Here is a 23,678-nt window from a genome sequence, read left to right as displayed (position 1 = left end):
TTAAAAAAAAAACTAAAATTAAGAAAAATGTTGTAGAACTTTATTTATTTCAAATTTCTAAATAGTTCAATAAAATCATTTTTATTTACTCAAATTAAAATTTTAAAATCGTGCTTTATAATGGGATGACATGAGCGCGACCTGTTTATTGGCCCGGCACGATATAAGCTCGGGCCATAGACTGGACCGGACTTAATGTTTAAGTAAATGGATTAGTACGAGCCCGACACGATAATAAATAGATCGATCCAAACACGACACGAAACACGAATAGGCCGGCGCGGCCTGTTTGCCGCCTCTACTTCCGATAAAAGGGGCTGTGCTCTCCACGTGTTACGATTTTGCACGGTGTTTTTCCAACATTCCGAAATCCGAAGCCCAAAAAAAAAAAAAAAAAATATCTTCATCTTAATTGTTTTTGTTTTGGTTAGCAATAGCATCATACCATGTCCCGGTGCTCGGTGTTTGCCGCTTCTTCCGTTGCTGTTGCTATCAGGCAATGAATCAAATCCAATCACTGCAATTAGGGTTCAAGAGTTTCCTCAATCTCACCAGGTTTCACATATCTTTGATTCCTCGTGTTTCTGTTTCCATAGTCATTTTCAGTTACAGTTGCAATGACTGACCGACATTGATAGCTTTACAGTTGCTCCCAGGAATCTTAGAAGTGGAGTTCTTAGAGTAAAAGCAACAACAGCGAGACCCATTTCGAGTTCAACAAAGAAGCCCGCGCTCAAAGCAGCAATGGGAGCAAACCCCACTGTTATCAAGGTACCTCGATCTCTAATGCTTTTGTTGTCGGTAACTTTTCATTGGGTTTTTGATTGATTGGTTGATTAACCTACTTTTTTAGGAGATTGAGAGTTTGAAAGGTGACCTCTCTAAGATTGAGGCAATGACAGTTGAACAACTCAGGACAACACTGAGGTAACATTCAACTCTTAAGACTTGATCGATTGATTAACCATTTATAGGTACATGGTGTTGTTTATCATGTAATGGTAGTAAAGATTAGTGTTTTACAATGGTTTCAAACTCGACTTGCCTGTCAGGAATATTGGGGCCTCTGCCAAAGGTCGAAAATGCGAGCTTGTGTCTTCATTGAAGTGCTTTCTGGAAAATAAGATAGATGGTATCTATTTCTTTCATGTGCTGCTCTGAACTAGAAAACTGGAATGAAATAACAACAATTGATTTTAGACTTTTTTTTTTTTTTGGTCTTGTTCTTCTCCAGTTTGAATGTTTAGATTTTCTTTGCATTTCCAGGTGAAAGTTCCCAGGTAATAGAACAGCAAGTATCCTCCACCATTTGTGTTGAAACTGTATCAGCCAAAACCGAGACCGAACCTTTATCTAATGAAGACCAAGTTCAGAATCTCAACACTGTTTCCGATGTTCAATTACGTCAACGGAATAAGCGAACGTCATCATCTAAGAGTAAAACTGTCGATGGTGATGATAAGGTTGTAAAGAAAGAGAAGCTATCAATTGAATCAGATGAAGTTTCAGGTACTGTAAAATGCTTCACCAGTTTCTCTTAATTGAGTGTATTTTCATATGCTTATCCAGCTAGACTGGTTGTACTTGTACTGTTGTCTATCTAGTTGGAAACCTCTCAAGGACAAGGAGGAAAGTATCTTCAAAAGCTGCGAGTATTACCGTCAAAACCGACGATAAGGTAGCTGAACCATGGACGGTTCTTGCGCACAAGAAACCTCAGAAAGATTGGATTCCTTATAATCCTAAAACCATGAGGCCCTCACAGCTTACTAGGGAGACTAAATTTATGAAGCTTATGTCGTGGAATGTCAATGGTTTAAGGGCATTATTGAAGTTAGAGGGATTCTCTGCTTTGCAACTTGCTGAAAGAGAAGATTTTGATGTATTATGTCTGCAGGAGACCAAATTGCAGGCATGCATTTCTTTCTTTTGTTTTTTTTTTTAATTTGTTTATTTGCTTCTTAAAGGTTAAATAATTGTTCATTATAGACAAATTCGTTCCACAATTTGGCTTGTGAAATTTTATGCCCTTTAGCATGATGAGTGTTGAGTGACACACACACATACATATATGTGTGTATGTGTGTGTGTGTATATATATATATGTATGTATAATATGTTTCTTCTAAACATTATGGGCCTATGCAAGCCCTAAAATTCATTTTCAAGAAGCTTTGCATAGTAGTAGAATTGGGTACTTGTGAGGAAATGAAGGTGTAGAATTTTCCTTAGTGTCTTTTCTGTACATCACATGAATGGAGGTTTCTTCCATACTGGCATTCATAGGACCTTGAATTCAAAAGTAGAAAGTATTAATGGCATGTACTGGATTGCTACAAACTGCGATATCTATGCATGCTAAGCACTAGCAAGAATTTCTATTTAAATTGTTAGGAAATTTGGACAATAGTTTGTATGTTTGTGGCTGAGAAGTTAGTGTTTGCCCCATATTTTTATTTTCAAACATTTGTCCATTCTAAATAACGGAGTATCTGAATTTGAAATATCAGTAATAACTCAGAATATTACTTTCTAATCGAGGCTATCAAGCTAAATTGTATAAGTATAAACCTTGTGTTCTGAAATTAACTAAAAGGACAGTTTCTAAGCCATTAGTGGTCTCAGATATGTAACTGCTAGTATGAAACCAAATCTGCTATTGTTTATTGGCCAAAAAGGTTTTGCTATTGTTTAGTGTCCATTATTTCTATGACCTTTTTCTTCTCCTTTTCTGTTGCAGTTTCTATTTTATGCATTCTCTTATTTATTAACTTTGGGTACAGGAGAAGGATGTTGAAGATGTGAAGAGGTCTCTCATAGACGGCTATGAGAATAGCTTCTGGACATGTAGTGTTTCCAAGCTCGGTTACTCGGGAACTGCGATTATCTCCCGAGTATGTATTGTATTCCTTATTTACGAGCTAATTTGATATCTCTGGAACATCTAGCATTTAATTACCACTACTCTCTTCATTTATTCCTGTGTTGCAGAGTGTTGTGGCTGTTTAATGTAACTTAAACCCTGGTCACCTATTTATTTCCATGAAGATTTTTACAAAAATACAGATTCTGTCATCTTTTATCATTAAAAGGTTTGATATATGATGAGTTTAATTATACATGAAATCTTGTTCTGGCTACCTCAAGATTATCTTGAAGAAAATATGACGCGAATGGTTTCTGAAAGTCCTACTATAGTTCAGCAACAGAGTTAATAATCAAGATTAGCTCAGTTTGCTGCTCCAGTTATTACAGGGAGTTATGAATGAAATGTGCCAGTTCATTACGTAGACATCATTATTTGAAATTTAAGCCTTCTATTTTGGTTTTTCTTGTTAATCTGGTAGTTACTATTGGCCTTTGTCTAACAGGTAAAGCCACTTTCAGTTAGCTATGGACTTGGCATGTCAGATCATGATAGCGAGGGGCGGATTGTAACAGTAGAGTTTGATTCATTTTACCTGATAAGTGGATATGTTCCTAATTCTGGAGATGGTTTGAGGAGACTGGTATGTAATGTCAAGCATACTGCAGCCTGATTCCAGGCAATAGTATTTGGGGGATGCCTTCTGGGCTAACATTGTTTTCTTTTTCGGTTCCAGACATACAGGATTACAGAATGGGATCCATCTCTCAGTAATTACATGAAAGTAAGTATGGTTTTAATTGCTTTACCTCTTGAAGTATGGCGTCCATAAGATGAACTTAATTCTTTTTTCTCAAGGCTTTTTAAATACACCAGTATTCTTGTGTTTCATATTCTATATCTTATTACAAAATTCGACCTTAATATTTCATTTCAAATTTTAGAAAATTGCTTTCTCTTTGGGGTAGTGTTGATCATCATATCTCCTCTAAGTAGTAACATTTACAATTTATATACTAAATGCTTGTAACCTTGAATGACAAAACCACCATATTGAATTTTGTGTTCTTTCAAGTGTTTTACTTTTTCTTTTATTGGAGAAAAAAAATGCTCTTTCTTCGAATATCCTTTTCTTAAATGAAACAATTTTATATGGTTTTGATGAGGTGGTATGGTGCTTATGGTTCTTTCAATTTATATCCAGGAGCTGGAAAAGTCAAAGCCAGTAATTTTAACTGGTGATTTGAACTGTGCGCATCAAGAGATAGACATTTATAACCCAGCTGTAAGTTATCCAGATTTTGTTGTGAATAAATCTTTTTGGCTTCCTGGTTGATCGCCTGAGGAAGAGTATCCCTGTTGTATTCATAGGACGTCACCTCAGAACACTAAGAATATTGATTTCCCAAGCTTTTCCTGCACATTGTGTCAATCCATGAACTTTTACCTACATACTCTCGCTAATACTAAAAACCCTATTTTGTAACATTGTTCACTTTTTATATGCAATGTGTCACTTACACTTGCTAGAGGCAACAAAGATGTTAGGGTTGGTGTAATCTTATAACCTTTCCTGTGTCAAAGTTTTTCCATAATCCCAAACTTTCTTAATTTTTTTTTTTTAAATTTGAGTGATTGGTTATTAGGATCAGTACTCTGTCACAGCAAAACCATGAAAATCTCAACCAACATTTATATGACGAAATTAATAAATGATTTCACCCTTATCATTTATACTCCGGTCAAATACATTGAGCTCAGCCAAAGTTCTAGTTTAAAGTTTCAGAAGGAAATCTGTACTATTGAACCTGGCCAATTTAGAATCCCAAGTGTTCTTTGTCAGCATAATACTAGCAAGTCCTATACTGGTCTCACATGATCCATATCTTGAATTGTGGCTTTTTATCCTGCAATGGCTTTTAACCTTTTTCAAGGAAAAAATGAGGGCGATAAAATAAGCAAATTGGAGCATTATGCCTCTCCAATGGTTTTGCATACAATCTCAGTTTGATATATTGTTCCTTTTACTTAATACATCTATAGGGAAATAGAAGAAGTGCTGGGTTTACAGATGAAGAACGGCAATCCTTCAGGACAAACTTTTTATCCAGAGGATTAGTGGATACATTTAGAAGGCAACACCCTGGTGTTGTTGGCTATACTTACTGGGGCTATCGACATGGTGGACGCAAATTTAACAGAGGTACTGTAATATCTGTATTCTTAGCTTGATTATTTCAGTTAGAATTCTCATTTCAACTAATATTAGCTACTCCTATTTTCAGTAAAACTAATATAGTTCTCTATCAAGTGTTGTTTTTCCAGTCCTGACCACAAAATCTGTGGACGTATGATTTGCGTACTTATTTTTTGCATTCTTGTATATGTTTGCGTATAAGTGCATTTGCAGGTGATGTTCCTTGCAATGGTTTATATATCAAAACTTAATTGACATGTCAACCAACTGTAAATATATTAAGTGGTTTATCTTATTTGTTACCATCTTTACATTTTATATTGTCATTGCGATTTTCATCTAGGGTGGCGGCTTGACTACTTCCTAGTCTCAGAATCTGTAGCTGACAAGGTTCATGACTCGTACATTTTGCCTCATATTATTGGTAGTGATCATTGTCCTATAGGCCTTGTAATTAAGCTGTAGGTGGGTAGGACGATGACATGAAAACCAACTTTGCGCATTGTGAATGGCTTCAAATCAGAACTCCAAGGTTCGAGGTGAAATTTTGTATTATCCTTCACCTGTAATCTACTATACTATATTTGACGTACTGACTGACGTAGTCAGTTCTTTATTACTTTTAGTAAGTTGTGATTGCCATTGTCTTCCATTTTCTGCTGTAAAAAATCAATCAAATTGGTCATTATATATTTGTGTGGTGGTTGCTATTAAAAGTTTCATTATTTTTTTTTTATTTATTTTTTTTTTTTTGAGAATAAAAAGTTTCATGAATCTAGAGGAAGTATTGTTGCACTCAAGTTTGTTTATGTGCGGTATTGAAGTTTGAAAGAGTATTAAATTCAGAAATTTCATTTGATGTCAAGGCATGCCTTTCAGTTTTAACATTTCATTATATCCCGTTTATGGATTGATGTAGTGAACAACTATCTGGAGCAGTGTAAGCTAGACTTCTACGATGGACTTAGGCAATTGCTCATTTTCTATGAAGAACAAAGGATTGCCAATGCTCAATGCTTGTGAGAATCAATTTCGAAAAGGAAATGCTAGACACTAACTAAAGCTAAAGGGGACGTCAGACTGCCTAATCCAGCTGAACAAGAATTTGACAGAAAAAGAATAAAACAAAAACTAAACAGAGGGCTGAAGGTTCAGATTTCCCATGTTTGGACTTCAAACTGCAACTGCAGGCAATCAGCTACTTTTGTCTCGTATAATTCATAGCTAAAGATAACCTATAATAGGCAATGAAAGAGCAGCTGCACTAAATAACTGGAGCTGCTTCTGAAATGTTGCCACTCTTGGATTTATGAGACTCCACAACGCTTCTTGCAGCTTTGATGAGAACTTGTCCATTGACACGGTGTTGGAGAAAAACAGTCATGTAGACATCAGCCCCGCCAATCAGTTCAGTCTTCGTTTTCTCTGTCTTCTTCAGGGTAAAGAAAGCCCTTAATTTGCCATAAATTGAGTTTCAGACTTTCTACAGACCACGGGATAGAAGGCTTGAGCACTTGAGTTTCTTATAGCATCCAAAATGAATCAGTCTGGAAATGATTCTATTACCATTATATGATGAAACTTTCAATTGCTTCCCCTCAGCCACTTCTTGTGCAGCTTGCATTAGAGCTTCAGGTTCCCCTATAGAATGGTCAAGACCATACTCCATGTTCACCTGCACCAAATTTAATTTCAATGCAAAAATTAAGCTTGTCAATTCATCGAACACCTTACGTGCATCTATCAAACTCCACTATAAGCCTGTCCAACTAGTCAAAAACAAAAGAATCAAACTGCTGATATCGAAGTTCTGCTACAATCTTTGAGTCTGAGTTTCCCATAATCTGAAAATTACGTGTTTGAATAAATCGAATCAGGTCAAAGTTAAAATGAAGAAGGGACCCCTGCACATTAAAACAACTTGACGCAGAGACAAGAAATCCCAAACTCTTTCCCAGATTGTTTTTTTTCAGGTATAGATGAAAAACAAAAAATTGGTGGAAGATTGATGTGTCGATTTTATGACCCTTAGATTTGACAGAGAGCCCAGATTTTATGAAATTAAAGTAAATTCACAAGTTTCTCACTTTAGAGGAAATAGACCGTTTGAGTTTTGAATCTGGACTTCATTTACTTGAATCAGTGTTTGTTTTCCCATATTATTCCAAGGAGAACACCTACTTACTTATCTACGAAATGAAAATGCAATCTTGTCAAATGAAGTTAGATTAGATGTTTTTGGTCCAAAATGTCGTTTGGTTGAAGAAATTAGAGCTTTGTGCAAGCATGTTTGTGTAGGTACGTTGTGTTCACTTTAGGGTCTCAACTAGAACCAGCTCACTGGCGATGCTTTGCATCTTATATCTATCAAGGGTCTTTTGCATAGGCCACTGCATTCATCTTATGTAATTTCTCTTTAATCGCTTTTTTTTTTTCTTTCACCAACCACTAAATGGTTTTGTGTCTGGAGGCCCCTTGCGTTTCAAAAAAGCAGTTGGACATAGGGATTTGTCTTACATCGATGACAAGGATGTGGATTTTGAAGATGCAAGAACTAGTGAGTAAACTAATAGCACTTTCTACTTGGTTTTGTACGTTCTATAGTAAATGCTCGATATTTTGTTTGATTTAGGTGATCGGAAGCTCCTTTACCAAAAGCACCACTTGATACTGGACTTGTTTGTCACTGACTAGCTATAGAAGGTGTACAACCTGCAATTCCGGAAAATGCACCTATAGAAGGTTTGTCTCTTTAAGTTTTGGGATTGCCGCACCACTAATTGCTGCTCAGAAATCAGACTGCCACTTTGTAAGTTTTGATAACCGCAGGATATTAAAATGTTAAGCTTTTGGGGATCCAACAAAATAAGTACTGATTGAGGTTCATAGCAATAAGTAAGAGCTGTTTTAATTAATGTCAGGTTTCTCGTGGTTTTGAGTAATTATCCACTTCGGTTTGCTCTACTGAGAGTTGTCCATAGCTTTCTCCATGCCAGTATCCTCACATACACATTGAACCTTATGTTTCTTTTCTCTTTATGTTGCTAGGAGAACCTCATGCAATGTCTACTCCGAGAAATATTTTGCTAGGTGGTCAACCATCCTAAAGGAGACTCGCGTCAAATATTTGGCAGTACATCTTCAAACTCTCCTTCCTGATAGATAGCACCCTCGACAAACTGAAATGCTGTGCCTCCAACTCAACCCACAATTGGGCGACTGTCCTCAGCAATGTCAGAAAAAGGCCTGCATATGTCCCCCTACATCTCTCCCCTTGATCGAACCTCACCCGATTCCGTGCAGCCTCAAGTTCCTGCTGTATCGTCATCCTCGGCATCATCCTACAGCTCACAAAGGAAGACAGCACAGCGTGGCTCTTCGAATCATAACCCTGACATTGAAACCATCAAACAAGGAAAGACTTAGTACTTGGATAAGAGACAAACAGTATTTAATCTTTGATCAGTCAAAACCAATCCAAGGAATAGAGCATAAACTGAAACAGTTGTTCCTATACAAAGTGACATTCAAAACAAAAGCAATGAAAAATTGAATACCAAGACTCAAAACACTGATAAAAAATAATAATAATAATCAATGTCATATGATACAACAGAGGATCTTAAGCAGGACAGTTCAAGCTCTGATTTTACATCTGACTCTAAGGATCTCGCAGCTGTACTTGATGAGAATGGTAATTCTTTTGAAAATGGTGAAGGGCCACAGCCATCTTTGTTGGAAGTAAGCTTCTTAGAGGCTCTGGTGAAAAAAATTCTAAACGTGGGCAGAAGAGGCATTCTATAAAAGACAAGCTATCATCTTTATTAGTCAGATCCTGGCCAAGATAGTTCAACAGCTGTTTCTGGGAAAAGGCATATAGATAGGCTGGACTACAAAAAGCCGCATGATGAGGAATATGGAAATACTCCTACAAGTGACAATGAAGATAATAATGAAACTGCTGCACCAGGGAAAAGAAAGGCACTGGACACGTCTCTCCCGGGTCACTAAAAGAAAAACCCCCACCCATGAAGAATGAAGTAACCACCAAAGATATAAAAAATGATCCCGATAAGAATAAGCATACTCCTAGAAGAACACCTTGACGAAAGTCACGTGCTAAAGAGAACAGCAGTTCACCAAATGAATCGCTTAAAAGCTCTCATGAGCAAGCTAGAACATCAACATATAGATGACTCAGGGAAGCTGTAACTCAGTAACTCTATACCTCCTTCAAGGAGAATCAATACCCAGACCTAAGTACGGAGGCAAGACTGGCCCAAGAATTTGGAGTCATGGCTAAGCAGGTAAGCAAATGGTTTTAAAACACTCGCCATTGTGTGAAAGCAGGTCTGGCTGTGCCTCGAGCTATGAGAAAACAACCTAACCAAGCAGAGACCAGTATCAGAGATGCTGATCACGATGGAGCTCAAAAGAATGAATCACTAGGGACAGATGATGCTGTGGCAGGTTGCTGCAGTCAAGATGTGAAGGATAATAAATCTGCGACTCCAACAAGCAGTAGAGCGAAGACTAGTACTCCTAAGGGTAGGAGGAGAAAATCTAGGTCGGACACTGGGGAATTAAATTTTGATCATCAGGAGACTATTTTTAACCATTTACACTTTACCAACTCAAGGAGGTGGTTATCCTCAAGAAATGTAATATGAAAATCAAAGAAAATAACCATCATATAAAAGAACTATAGTTTTAGAACAACTGGTCTGCCTTCTAGTCAGAGAACAGGCTATACAACAATCCACAGACAGCTGAAAATTAAAAACTACAAGCCTAGGGCTAGTCACAGCTTAGATGTCTATCCATGTTCCATAAGTAATACATTAAGCATCAAAAGTTAATCTTTTGGACCTTAATGTCAAGCGCGACACAAACATGCAGAAATAAACCAAAAACAGAAAACCAAACTCTAAACTCCTATAATTTTGAAATTATTAACCAACAAAACCTAATCAATTGATGAATATAAGTGTTCAGATAAATACCTCTATCCTCAAGATATGGCTGTAGTAAAATACGATGGTCTTCATCTGCTGTATGCTCAGAAATGACAGCCGGAAATCTTCAGCGACAACCAGCTGTGAAAAAAAGTGCCCACGGGACGGTGCAATCTGAAGCGGAAGCTTTAAGACAAAAGACGCGTGTTAATTTAGTGAATTTCTTATATATATATATATATATATATCAATAAAACAAAAACAACTTTAAAGAAAAAAAAAAAGATTAATGTGAAACTTACCCCAGTTGTCTCTAGTGAGAGAGCGAGAGGATCATATGCGGCCGGAGGGGCGGTGACCGGAGGAGCGGCAACCTCAACCTGACAATAATAAGATCACTAAAATTAAAGAGGCATAACAATAGGATATTGAAAATCCAATGGGATGAATTACATATTGATGATATCGAAAACTACGGATTCATTCTATCATACATAATTGGGGTGATATCGAAAACTACGGATTCATTCCATATCATACATAATTGAAAATCCAATGGGATGAATTACATATTGATGATATCGAAAAACTACGGATTCATTCTATCATACATAATTGGTGATATCCTATCATACATAATTGGTGATATCGAAAACTACGGATTCATTCTATATCATACATAATTGAAAATCCAATGGGATGAATTATATATTGATGATATCGAAAAACTACGGATTCATTCTATCATACATAATTGGTGATATCGAAAACTACGGATTCATTCTATATCATACATAATTGAAAATCCAATGGGATGAAATTACATATTGATGATATCGAAAAACTGCGGATTCATTCTATATCATACATAATTGCCAACAACAATTCATCTCGCTAATATCTGAAACAAAACACGTATTAATCTTACCTCAAGAAAAGTTTGGCCTGCAACCTTAGTCCGAGAGATGGCGCGTGATCCAGATCCTGAGGCACGTGATCCAGATGGCAGTGAGGCGCGTGATCCAGATATCTGACAATAATAAGATCACTAAAATTAAAGAGGCATAACATTAGGATATTGAAACTCCAATGGGATGAACTACGGATTCATTCTATCATACATAATTGGTGATATCGAAAACTATGGATTCATTACATAATTGAAAATCCAATGGGATGAATTATATATTGATGATATCGAAAAACTACGGATTCATTCTATCATACATAATTGGTGATATCGAAAACTACGGATTCATTCTATATCATACATAATTGAAAATCCAATGGGATGAAATTACATATTGATGATATCGAAAAACTGCGGATTCATTCTATATCATACATAATTGCCAACAACAATTCATCTCGCTAATATCTGAAACAAAACACGTATTAATCTTACCTCAAGAAAAGTTTGGCCTGCAACCTTAGTCCGAGAGATGGACTGTGATCCAGATGGCAGTGAGGCGCGTGATCCAGATACCTGGCAATAATAAGATCACTAAAATTAAAGAGGCATAACATTAGGATATTGAAACTCCAATGGGATGAATTACATATTGATGATATCGAAAACTACGGATTCATTCTATCATACATAATTGGTGATATCGAAAACTACGGATTCATTCTATATCATACATAATTGAAAATCCAATGGGATGAATTACATATTGATGATATCGAAAAACTACGGATTCATTCTATATCATAGATAATTGCCAACAACAATTCATCTCGCTAATATCTGAAACAAAACACGTATTAATCTTACCTCAACAAAAGTTTGGTCCGCAGCCTTAGTCGGAGGGATGGCGCGTGAAGAAGAGGCGCGTGATCCAGATCCAGAGGCGCGTGATGCCGATCCAGATCCAGAGGCGCGTGATCCAGATCCAGAGGTGCGTGATGCACCATGAAATGCCTGCAAATTTGAAAATGTTCTTGAATACAAAAGGAATAGAAATTCAACTAGAAGTATATATCCATCATCTTTCTCCTGTTAAGTTTCTTCTTTCCCCTAGTATTTAATGCAGCAATTGCATGAAAAATAAAAAATATATATACAATTAAATAAAGCTAGCTGACTTCCTGGTCTGGCTGCAAGTATCTGCTTCTCTTTAACTTTATTAATCTTGTTTTGTCTCTTTGAAAGTTCAATGTGGTATAACAGAAGATCTTTGCAAGACCTTTTCTTCTCAGCATAGCTGCACATTTAACATGAGGAAAACCAGTATCTAAACAACTCACGAGAAGTAGAGATCAGTTAGTCAGCTCAGTATTTGAACTGTTTACATATAATGTCCATTGTCCCCCTTTTTCTAGGCTATGCTGAAATCTTAATCTCATTTTATTAGAAATATTCACCTTTTGACTTTTCCTAGTGTGGGAATTTGCATCCAAGTCTTACTTGGGGTAGGATATTTAACTGTTTTTGCTTCTTTTTCTATGTAGGTTAGCCTTCTGATACTATCAAATCTGGAGTCATATCTGCTATTTCTTGAACCAGAACTGCTTCTTGGTAAGCAAAAGAATGAGATAAAAGAGGCATGAAGCTTGGTGTGTTAACGGACCCTTGTGTTTTTTTTTTTTCGATAGAAGAAACAAATTACCGCACAAAACCTCTACAACAACCTACACCTAAACTGTCGAAAAAGAAGGCTTGGTCGATAGAGAGAGGGAGAGCCTGGAAAGAGAGAGAGAGAAGAGAAGGAAAGAGGGAGAAGGAGAGAGAAACAATAAAAAAAATTTAGGTTGCCTCTGTCAAATTTGACAGACCAAGTGAATATGTTATTTCCATGTCAGATTTGACATAAGGGTTGGAGGAAAATAACATGTCAAAAGTAGTTGTTGGCGTGTCCATCTGGCAAATGACATAACCATTGGAGATGGTCTTAACCATCCAAAATGAGAGTCGCGTCAAATATTTGATGGGACAATTCATTATACACCCAATTCCTAAAAGGGAGCTTCTATTCATATCTCCAAAATTGGTATTTGGACCACTTTCTTTTTTCAAGTGATAATTGACTTTGTCAACTCATGTCAAATTACCAATAAAGACACAAAAGAGAAGAAAAAAAAATTAAACAAAATCTTTTCCCTTTTAGAGGTATGAAATCAACAAATGGTCATCCTCATGCCATTTTTTCCCTTTTATTTTTGTTATGGTCTTCATCATTACCAAGCAGCGGAGATATCAACAGACCAGTTTCTTACTTTGCAGTTCCTCGAGTCAATTTCAGATATGCAATATTCTCTAACAAAAACACCAACAAACCACTTTCTCTTAAAATCATACTCATCCATTGGAGCGTACTGTTCCCATCGAGCAAATCTATGGAATGAGGGAATCTTAGGAAGTTGAAGCAATGAACTGCTCTTGGCCTCTAAAGATTCATATGCCTACAAAATACAACAAAATGAAACGGGGGAGATATATATATATATATATATATATATATATATATATAGAGAGAGAGAGAGAGAGAGAGAGAGAGCTACCAATTGAGAGTTTTTTTTAGCTTAATTATATCAAGAATAAGATAATATTGTGAAATGTTCAAAAATTGATGGAGGTCCAACTACCGATTTTGGAGGTATATGAAATTATGAATAGAACACTCTAAAAAAAAAAGGTTTTTATTGATATTATTGGATGATGGGTATTATGGGAAAATTAGGGAGGTGTAGATAGCATATTGGTTATTTGTAAAAGTAAGTTGGAGGTTTATTAAGGGAGGAGGTCTAGATACTAATTTTGGAGGTATGAATAGAAGCTCACTTCCTAAAAAATCTAATGGAAAAAAAAACCCACCTATTATTTCTTTTCAATCTACACCCAATTATTGTCAACTAGGATAAAATATTATATTTTATTTTTTAAAGAATTACACAAATTGCCATAATTTAAATCTGACAAACATAAGTCAACTAGTAAGATTAACGTCATTTTTAAATACTTTAATTGTAGATGTTTTTTATTTGTCCCATTATTATCATAGTTTTCATTAAATTCATCATGATTGCTAGAATTATCGAGTTTTTCTTTATATAATTTTCTGAATTCAAAGGTTATATAGATTTAAGTGAATTTGATATTTACTTTTTGATAATTTAAACTTTCTATTCTAAAGGTAACTTTTTGTATTACTTTCAACCTAACTTAAAGGTAGAGGTTTAAAGTTTTTAACCCAACTAATAGATTTTTTTTTTCAATACACAACCTAAAGATTAGACACATATGTTTAGTTGACTGGACTTTTAGAAATTTTCATATCAACCTATTTATTAGAATCATTTTTCACATCAACCTCTTTCAGGTATTCTATCATCGCAAGTTGACCATGTTTATTAGGTTGAAAGTCTCTATACTATACCTATATAATAAGGTACCTGATCATTAGAACACTTTTTCTAGTTAATTTGATTTCAAGTATGTATCTGATATATAGGAGGTTTATTTTTTTTGTTTCTTTTTGTATGACACCTCTATATTAGAATCAAAATTGTTTTTTTGTATCATCCTCTTTGTTAGGTTTTCTACTATATTGTACCTATGATCGTAGAAGATACGCCTTTTTTTTAGCTTGAAGGTTTATGGTATTCTAGCCTCACGTACATATAACTATTTAGTAGGTAAATTAGAAATGTAGTAGTTGAGAGTGAAAACTATCATGGGATTAATATGACAATATACCTAAAAAGAAGAAGAAAAGTAATCCAAGAACAAGATACATACCTTACAATTAGATATTTTTCGAGTATGTAGAGAGGCACTGAATGTGAGCCTAGGAGTGCAAACACAATAACAAAAGCTAATTTTGCCCATTTCCTGACCCCATCTTCAACCCTTTTCTTTTCTTTCATAACATTTTTTTAGTTGTCCCACAGAGACGCAAACGAGAAGTATCATGCCCACTTGTCCTTCGCCATTTCTTTCAAGCAAAAAAAAATATTTTCTCTTAGTGTTTGACTCAAAATCTCTTTCCATCTGTTGAAACAATAATTTTTCCCGTCAAGGAAAAGAAAATTGAAATTCTATTCAGAAAGAAAATACCTACATATAAGGAAAACAATAACTAAAATTTGTGTTGGAAATGAAATACTATTGTAGAGAAATTTTTCTATCCAACAGTAGAACCATGTAGGACTGCCACATGAAATTTATTTATTTATTTATTATTATTATTATTATTATATATATATATATATATATTTTAACCAAAAGTGTCATATGTGAAGATGAAGATGACGAGAGGATGAATTTCTCGTTTCAGTCAACGGTAGTAGTTAACGGGACGTTTAAGAGTTTTTTTTTTTTTTTTCGTTTCACGTTGTTTTGATTTACTGCAATTGAATACAGCTGATATGAGTTGTAAAAACAATCCACATGGGGAGTTTTGATTGGGGCGGCATACCATGTGGCAGTCCTACATGGTTCTATATTAGGATAGAAGAATTTCTTAGTCAACGGCAGTAGTTAACGGGACGTTTAAGAGTTTTTTTTTTTTCGTTTCACGTTGTTTTGATTTACTGCAATTGAATACAGCTGATATGAGTTGTAAAAACAATCCACGTGGGGAGTTTTGATTGGGGCGGCATACCATGTGGCAGTCCTACATGGTTCTACAGTAAGATAGTAGAATTTCTCATAGTTGTAATGAGCATATATATAGAAATATATACTCAAGTCAATAATCACAATATGAAAGCAAGGATGAAATTAAGGATGTAATTGATTATGATATAGTTAAAACAAATTGATTTTTTAGCTTAATATTTCAAATTCAAATTGATGATAAGATTAAGGAAGGAAGATACTTAATTTAACTCTCCACAATCAGAAGAGCAAAGTAGATATATCAAAAAAAAATGAGAAAAAACTATTAATTATTGACATATACTCAATATCTATGGGTGTGTTTTTTTTCCAATAGAAGCTTTATATTTTTGGGTTTATATTGGCAGTACATCTTGGTGATTATACATCTTCCAACCGTGGTGCAGGCATGAGTACTGGTGCATATATCTTCTCCCAGGTCTTCAAACTCTCCCTCCTAATAGAGAGCACTCTTGACAAAGTGAAATTTTGTACCTCTAGCTCAACCCACAGTTGGACAACTGTCTTCAGCAGCGTAAGAAAAAGGCTAGCATATGTGCTTCTACATCTCTCCCCCTGATCGAATAGCACTCGATTCCTCGCGGCCTCAAGTTCTTGGCGTATTGCTGTCCTTGGCATCATCCTAGAGCTCACAAAAGAAGCCAGTACAGTGTGGCTCTTCCAATCATAACCCTGACATTGAAAACATCAAACAATTCAAGACTTTCCAAATATTATGAAGTATTGATTACTAATTCATAATTAGTAGGATTGGATGACTACTATACTTTAAAATGTTGAAATAGTCACTCTTCTATAGTTCTATTAGCAAAACGAAAACAAATGGCTGATCTATTTTGAACTCTTAAGGGCCTGTCCGGTAACGTTTTTAAAAATGATTTTTCAAAAACCGATTTTGAAAATGAAAACGAGAAAACAAGATTGGATTTTTGAGATCCGAAAATGTGTCCGGTAGTTTATTTCGAAAACAATTTTCAAAAACGAGAACAGCAAAAACGAGTCCGGTACTACAGTATGAAAATACAAAAAACAATGAAAATGTATACATATATCTCCATGTTTTCTAAAATATGAGAATGAAAATGTGAAAACGTCTATTTGTCGTTTTCCTGTTTTACGAGTGAAATAAAAAATCATTTTCAATTTTTATTTTCTGTATTTTTGAAAACAGACCAACGAACGCATTTTCAAGCCATTTTCATTTTATAAAATGAAAAAGATGACTTGAAAACGTTACCGAACGCCACCTAAGGTGCTCTTGAAAATAAAATGAATGGTGTAACCTATAACTCATGGATATATGGCAGTACAAAAGTGACCTCTAAGAACAGGTTCTTTATAATATTTGTCCCTATAAGAAATTGAAATACCCAACTTTGAACAAGTTACTGTGTGTGGATGTGGACAAATTTGTATGTCACATAAAGTCTAGCACTTGGATAATAGACAGACAGTATTTAATCTTTGATCAGTCAAAACAATCCAAGGAATCATAGCATAAACTGAAAACGGTTGTTCCTATACAAAGTGACATTCAAAACAAAAGCAATGAAAAATTGAATTCCAAGACTCGAAACACTGATAAATGAAATTATTAACCAACAAAACCTTATCAATTGATGAATAAAAGCGTTCAGATGCATAACGTAAATATTGTAGTAATATATACCTCTATCCTCAAGATATGGCTGTGGTAAAATATGATAGTCCTCATCTGCTGTATACTAAAAAACGACAGCCGGAAATCTTCAGTGACAACCAGCTACGAAAAGAAGTGCCCACGTGATAGCGCAATCTGAAGCGGAAGCCTTAAGACAAAATTCACGTGTTATTTTAGTGAATTTCTTTTATATATATAAAAAAACAAACAAACAACTTTAAAAGAAAGAAAAAATTAATGTGAGGTATAACTTACCCCAGTAGTCTGTAGTGAGAGAGCATCATATACTGCAACCAGTGCAGCAACAGGAGCAGCTACAAGTGCAGCAACCGGAGTAGCTACAGGAGCAGCAACCTCAACCTGACAACAGTAAGGTTATTAAAATTAAAGAGGCACAACACCTTTTATTCACATTTTCAATTTTTGTTATGATGATTTGGATGTTTAGATTACTTATGAGATTGAAAGCATGTTTTGATGTTTAATTTCCAAATACCATGAAGCATATTAACGTTTTAGGTTTCTTGATAATCTGAAAATTGCTACTTCTACATGTTATAACTTATTTGCTGATTTTGTGCTTCAATCCCATCATTTATGTGTTTGTTGGTCTTTGGATGCATACTTTGATTGATGAGCATATAATTAAATCCATATTAAGATATGCTAGCGTTCTGGGTCTTAATAATCAAAGTGGAAAACTTATAGTTCCTTAGGTAAATCAACAATATATGAGCTTTGCATGATAATATTAGCTTTCTAACTTTTTGTCTTTGCTTAAATCAATCAAACTTTCATATGTGCTTTATCCGTTGATTATGTTTTTGTTAGTGATTAGCTACCACTAGTAATTGCATGCTTAATAGGGTTAACTATGCTGCGTTCATTTAGTTAATTTAACTAAGAGAAGTAATAGGGACTTTGTATGCGTTCATCTCTGTTCATAATTGATTTCCTGCTATGACATGCTTGATCCGTAATTGATGATTTGATAACTCGTTAATGTGTTAGTGAGTAGTTAATTACATCTCTACATCTTCCATCCATATTTATCTATTTGATTTATGATTTGATTTGGTGTGTCACTTGTATCATATTTAGTTGTTATATTAGATTCAAATTCTTCGATCCCTCTTTACTTTCGTAAATAATGTTAATATAATCTTGTTTCTTCTAATGTCTTTTACAGGAATAAATTCCTGTAATCCCCGGATGAGAACGATACCCTACTTATCTTTACTACATCGATGGGGTTTTAGCTTGTGCACTCATTTGGGTGTAGTCAGAGAAAAAAACCTAGCATATGTGCTTCTACATCTCTCTCCTTGATAAAAAAGCACTCTATTCTCTGCTGCCTCAAGTTCTTAACTTATAGTAGTCCGTGGCATCATTCTGGAGCTTACAAAAGCCGAGAGCCCAAAGTGGCTCTCCCAAATATGACCCTAACATATGAATAATCATAAGTCATAGACTCTTAAGCACATTTTACCAGTGATAATGTTAACTTTTTCTAAGGTAGAAAACGTTGTTTCAAATTGCAATGATTGATAGGAGCATTATATGCGACGTTTTAAATGTTTATCTTCTCATATTTTGCTAAGTTATTCCCTTAACACTATAATTTCTAACTTAATTTAGTGTCTTTAGGTACATTTGAGCTACAAACGTAGGAAATGAGCTAACAAGAGCTAGAAATTATGGAATTGAAGGCAAGGACGAAATGATGCGCATAAATGAAAAGATATGAAGAAATGAAGCATTCCCAATCTTACTAGGAAAATGAATCCTAGTTGAAGTAGGAATCCTGAGTCAACTAAGAGCCAAGCTCAGAGAAATGACTAAAATGACAGAAGCAGAATCCCAGTTGGACAAGGAAACCTAATCCTGCTAGGAAAAAGGAAACCTAAACCTGCCAGTAAAAGGAAACCTAATATGACTGGGAGTCCTTGTTGAACAATGAGAGCTTAAGAAGGTCCCAGTTGAAGGTTCCATACATTGCTAGTCATAGAACGCTACTCACTAACAAAAAACAATTAATGCATTAAGAACATATGGAAGTTTGAAACACACATGTTGGAATGCCATACAAGCATGCAAAAATCATTGTTGATTTATCTAAGTTCATAAGTTTTCTACTTGTGAATTAAGACCTAGAACTGTAGCATCTTAATCTAGATACAAATACCTGCTCATAATTTCAAGTATAGACCTAAAGAACATAAGCATATAAAGGACATGGTGGTTATACTTTTGAAGATTTTCAAAAACGCAAGATGAGCTTTAATAGGATGGAGGCTACGGCAAGGATATTGATGGGGATGATGGAGCTTGCTTCACAGCTTCAAAGGAAGGAGGTCGAAACTTTGAAAGTAAAGGGAAAGGGTTGCATTACTTGATTCTAGGATTGAAAGATGATTTTTCAACGTCTAAGCTTGGCTATATATAGGAGAACGTCACGGCTAGTTGGCTTGTTGTAGTAGACGTCCTAGCTTGGCTTCAAGGACACACTTTGCTTCATTGGAATTATCTAATTGGTCCATAATTGTAACAAACAATGAAACAATGCCATGTCATCTTTTCTGCATCAAAAACAGAGGCTTTCTTTCCTTAAAATTCTCATTGCCGTCCCCTATAACATTTTTAGGAGTCTCCCTTTGGCCACAATCATGTCTAGATGCATTTAGGATTTTATTTAAATGTAGTCTCTTCAAATAGTCTCCATAACAACATTTTATTTTCTTTCCTTTATTCAAGGATACCGTGAATTTTCTAGATGATCTTCTAATGGACAACAAAGGTTTTCTGAATTGGATTAGGACTCTTTGATTGACGTCAAAGAAAACCTATATGGAGTAGGTCTCTTCATTTGCTGAAATTCTCAAAGTCTTCCAAAACATTCATGATCATTCTTGAGTCATCTTGAAGCCACGGGATCTTCTAGCTTCCCCAAGTATCCTAGTATTGTTAGGACTCCTTATGCCAACATGTTCCCTAGTCTAATAAAGACTCTTTTGTCTAAATATTCTTGAACCTTTCGGAACTTTCTTGAGCTCTCCTTGTTCAATAGGGACTCCTAGTCACATTATGTTTCCTTTTCCTGGCAGGATTAGGTTTTCTTATTCAACTGGGATTCTGCTTTTGTCATTTCTGTCATTTCTCTGAGCTTGACTCCTAGTTGACTCAAGATTCCTACTTCAACTGAGATGCCTTTTCCTAGTAGGATTGGGAAAGCTCATTTCCCCATTTCTGATTCATTTCTACGCCTCATTTCCTCCTTGCCTTCATTTCTTTCAATTCTAGCTCTTGTTAGCTCTTTCCTGTGTTGTAAGCTCAAATGTACCTAAAAACTCTAAATTAAGTTAGAAATGATAACGTTAAGAGATTAATTTAGCCAAATGTGAAGAGATTAACACTTAAAATGTCGCATATAATGCTCCTATCAATCATTGCAATTTGAAACAACGTTTTCTACCTCAGTAAAAGTTAACGTTATCACTAGTAAAAAGTTTCAAGAGTCTATGACTTATGATTACAATTTGAAAGTTCAATGAGGCATAACAAAAGATCTCTGCAAGATCTTTTATTCTCAAGCATAGCTGCACATTTAACATGAAGAAAACTAGTATCTAAAACAAATCATGAAAAGTGGAGATCATTTAGTCAGTTTAGTATTTGAACTGAACTGCATGTTTACCCATAAAGTCCACCGTCCCCCACTTTCAAGGTTACGCTGATTTCTCAATCTCATTTGTTAGAGATATTCTTAGTGTGGGAAATTTACATTCTAGTCTGACTTGGGGCAGGATATTAAACTGTTTTTGCTTCTTTTTGTATGTAGCCCAGAAAAGATATCAGCAACAGAACAATATTACCTTTTTTTTTTTTTTTATGAAACCAGAACAGAACAATATTACCTTGAAACATTTAGAAATAATTTAGTATTTTCTTTAAAAATTCTTAGAATTAGAAAGAATTTCTTTTTCAATTTTTTGAATTTTTCTTTTGAGTTCTTTAAAAGGGTTCAAAAAATGAAAGTTATTTTTTGGGAGAACCGAAAGCAAATCCAGCTTCCATTCCAAAAATTGTTAAAAAAAAAAAACAAAAATCATTTTTTGAATTTTTCACAATATCACAATTAAGTAAATTAACTACCAAATATGGTACAAATAGAAGGGAAATTCTATAATGTGTTAATGTATGATATGCATAAAATGAGTCCTTAATGTGGTAAAATGAGTCCTCAAAGTGATAAAAATAGTTGATGTATATATGAGAAATATTAACATACCATAGCCTGACCTCAAATAGAAAACACGTATTAATCTATACCTCAACAATAGCTTGGCCGATACCCTTACTCAGAGAGAGGCCCTCAGCAGAGACCCCTGAAGCGACGCCAATGCCAGAGGCACTTGAGGAAGATCCATTGATACCAGTAACATACCCTATATATCGGCAGATCATCCTCCGGCGCCTTTGGCATCGGGGGTGGTGATATATTGAAGATACAAAACTTTTTGGTATAGATGGGGGTGGTTTGAGATGATTGATGGCTCAAAGAGAGAGAGAGAGAGAGGGGGGGGGGGGCTGGTTTATTGTCCTGCGAGTTTTTTTTTTCCTTTTTGCTTGAAAATGTCAATTTTTCCCTTCTTGTGGGTCATGTTGTCAGTATCAACTCAACTTATGACGTCATGTTCGGAGCCAAATTTGAATTTTGGACGCGGATGGTGGAAATTTAAAGTGCAGGGACCATCATGATTTAAAAAAAAAAAAAATTATCGGGGACCAACAGATTTTCGACCCAAAGTTTGAGGGAGAAAAGTGAATTTAGTTCTTTTTTTTTAAAACATTTTTTATAGACTTACACAAGAAATGACCATATAAAAAAATTCTAGCAAACAATCATACTAGCATGTTTGACGATGTGGTGTTAGCTCAGTGGTTAGAACACCCACTACCTAGGATCCAGGTCCTGGGTTCGAGTCACCATGGGGATAGGAGTGAAATCATTTAATCCTCTTTAAAATATGAAAAAAAAAAAAAAAAATTCATACTAGCATGTGAAATTTCTTGATTTTTAAAACTATTTAATTAAATAGATGGGTTAAGCCTTTCAAAAAAAAAAAGGGTTAAGTGAGTTATTTGCGAGTTGGCAGTTTAACTTTAGACTCACTTATTTATTAATCATGTATTGGCTAGTTCACTGACAAATGATCTTTTTTTCTTTTTCTTTTTTAAGAAAAAAAATCGGCTTACTATCTTGTACTTTCAAGGGTTCATCAGTTCAGTCCCTGCACTTCTAATTTAATCAGAAAATTCCTCGCACTCTCCAATTTCATCAAATCGATCCATTCTGTCACTACTCCGTCAATTTTCTCTGTTATGGGGCTGACGTGGCCGGATGAGCTGTGATGTGTTAGTTTTGGTGTGACCTTCTCACGGGGAAATTTCCCAACATACCCATCGTCTATATCTCCTTCCCTTCATCAAAATGAACCAAATTAAACTTGCAAGAAAAGAGTTAGAGAGCTCTGAACTGCAGTCTGCATCAAAGCAGTAAGGGTGGGCGCAACCCAAAATAGCAATAAACCCCAAAATTCCAATTCTTGCAAATTCCAACTGAAAGTGAAAACAAAGAGTACCAGTATGTAGAGCTCGACCGGAGGAATAATTATGATACCTCGATCGTCCTTAAAACCTACGGAGTTGCCAGAAAAACCAAAAAACTTGCTTTAAAAACCTAAAAGCTTCTCCTTTTCGATTCTCTCACTTGGCTCATCATCTGGACAAACCAACGCATGGATAGGTCAGCGAGGTCGAGAGGAATCTTCTGACACCAGTGTTCCACCACGATTTGGCCAGAATCGGAAAATCCACCGGCTAACCCGAAAACCTTTTGAGCTTCTTCCTGCCTCCGTCGCTGGTTGTTCGGAGCAAGGAAGACAAGGCTCCGATTCGCGCCGCCGAGAGGAGTCGACCAACACAGGTCTGACGTCGGGAGATGGCCAGAAAGAGGAGACCAAGGTTTGTCTGGGCTATAATCTGGTGCTCCTCAAGCTGGTTCAACTTATATATACTCAAATCCGACGGCTGAGATCAAACGGTGATTAAAATGGATGCTCCAGATCAAACGATAATTCTCACTGGGAATTTTCCCTGTGAGAAGGTCCCACAAAAGTGACAGATCAGAGCTCCTCAGCCACATCAACACCTTAACAGATAAAATTGACGGAGTAGTGACAAAATGAATCGATTTGATGAAATTGGAGAGTGCGAGGACTTTTCTGATTAAATTAGAAGTGCAGGAACTGAACTGATGAACCCTTGAAAGTAAAAGGTAGTAAGCATAATTTAATCCTTTTTTTAAAGGGGTTTGG

At 35.5% G+C, this 23,678-nt stretch overlaps 2 protein-coding genes across 4 annotated transcripts; one reads left to right on the top strand and one right to left on the bottom strand.

Annotated features, from left to right (window-relative positions):
* The first annotated feature begins 369 nt into the window (after nt 1-369).
* On the top strand, nt 370-5,792 carry LOC133723587 (DNA-(apurinic or apyrimidinic site) endonuclease, chloroplastic). Of its 3 annotated transcripts, none has more exons than XM_062150451.1 (12): nt 370-555; nt 657-771; nt 854-927; nt 1,053-1,132; nt 1,267-1,509; nt 1,605-1,912; nt 2,784-2,894; nt 3,372-3,509; nt 3,603-3,650; nt 4,071-4,151; nt 4,910-5,069; nt 5,407-5,792. In XM_062150451.1, the coding sequence occupies exons 1-12, from the start codon at nt 500-502 to the stop codon at nt 5,526-5,528; spliced, it is 1,536 nt and encodes a 511-aa protein (XP_062006435.1). In that variant the 5' UTR covers nt 370-499; the 3' UTR covers nt 5,529-5,792. The 3 variants fall into 3 exon arrangements, with proteins under 3 accessions (XP_062006435.1, XP_062006434.1, XP_062006436.1); XM_062150450.1 differs by having other exon boundaries at nt 373-555; nt 639-771; XM_062150452.1 differs by having other exon boundaries at nt 396-555; nt 647-771.
* Nucleotides 5,793-7,501: 1,709 nt separating this feature from the next.
* LOC133723114 (uncharacterized) lies at nt 7,502-13,327 on the bottom strand. Its single transcript, XM_062149943.1, has 8 exons — nt 13,203-13,327; nt 12,144-12,225; nt 11,796-11,942; nt 11,424-11,504; nt 10,947-11,048; nt 10,321-10,398; nt 10,067-10,204; nt 7,502-8,454 (listed from the first exon to the last, which is right to left on the bottom strand). Exons 1-8 carry the CDS (start codon nt 13,325-13,327, stop codon nt 8,167-8,169), a joined length of 1,041 nt encoding a protein of 346 aa, XP_062005927.1. The 3' UTR covers nt 7,502-8,166.
* Between the last annotated feature and the right edge of the window lie 10,351 nt (nt 13,328-23,678).

Source organism: Rosa rugosa, chromosome 7 (genome assembly GCF_958449725.1).
Source record: "Rosa rugosa chromosome 7, drRosRugo1.1, whole genome shotgun sequence".
Lineage (NCBI taxonomy): Eukaryota > Viridiplantae > Streptophyta > Magnoliopsida > Rosales > Rosaceae > Rosa > Rosa rugosa.
The sequence above is the reverse complement of the archived record's forward strand: the minus strand, read 5'-3'. Positions and strand labels throughout refer to the sequence as shown.

What these genes read in the sequence shown, in the direction of transcription:
- LOC133723587 (XM_062150450.1), top strand. Translation starts at nt 500, where the DNA reads ATGAATCAAATCCAATCACTGCAATTAGGGTTCAAGAGTTTCCTCAAT. An exon ending in TCTGGAAAATAAGATAGATG is followed by an intron (nt 1,133 to 1,266) that starts GTATCTATTTCT and finishes TTGCATTTCCAG; the next exon opens with GTGAAAGTTCCCAGGTAATA. An exon ending in TGCAGGAGACCAAATTGCAG is followed by an intron (nt 1,913 to 2,783) that starts GCATGCATTTCT and finishes CTTTGGGTACAG; the next exon opens with GAGAAGGATGTTGAAGATGT.
- LOC133723114 (XM_062149943.1), bottom strand. Translation starts at nt 13,327, where the DNA reads ATGGATGAGTATGATTTTAAGAGAAAGTGGTTTGTTGGTGTTTTTGTT. An exon ending in CAGGCCAAACTTTTCTTGAG is followed by an intron (nt 11,049 to 11,423) that starts GTAAGATTAATA and finishes TATTATTGTCAG; the next exon opens with ATATCTGGATCACGCGCCTC. An exon ending in TCTCACTAGAGACAACTGGG is followed by an intron (nt 10,205 to 10,320) that starts GTAAGTTTCACA and finishes TTTGTCTTAAAG; the next exon opens with CTTCCGCTTCAGATTGCACC.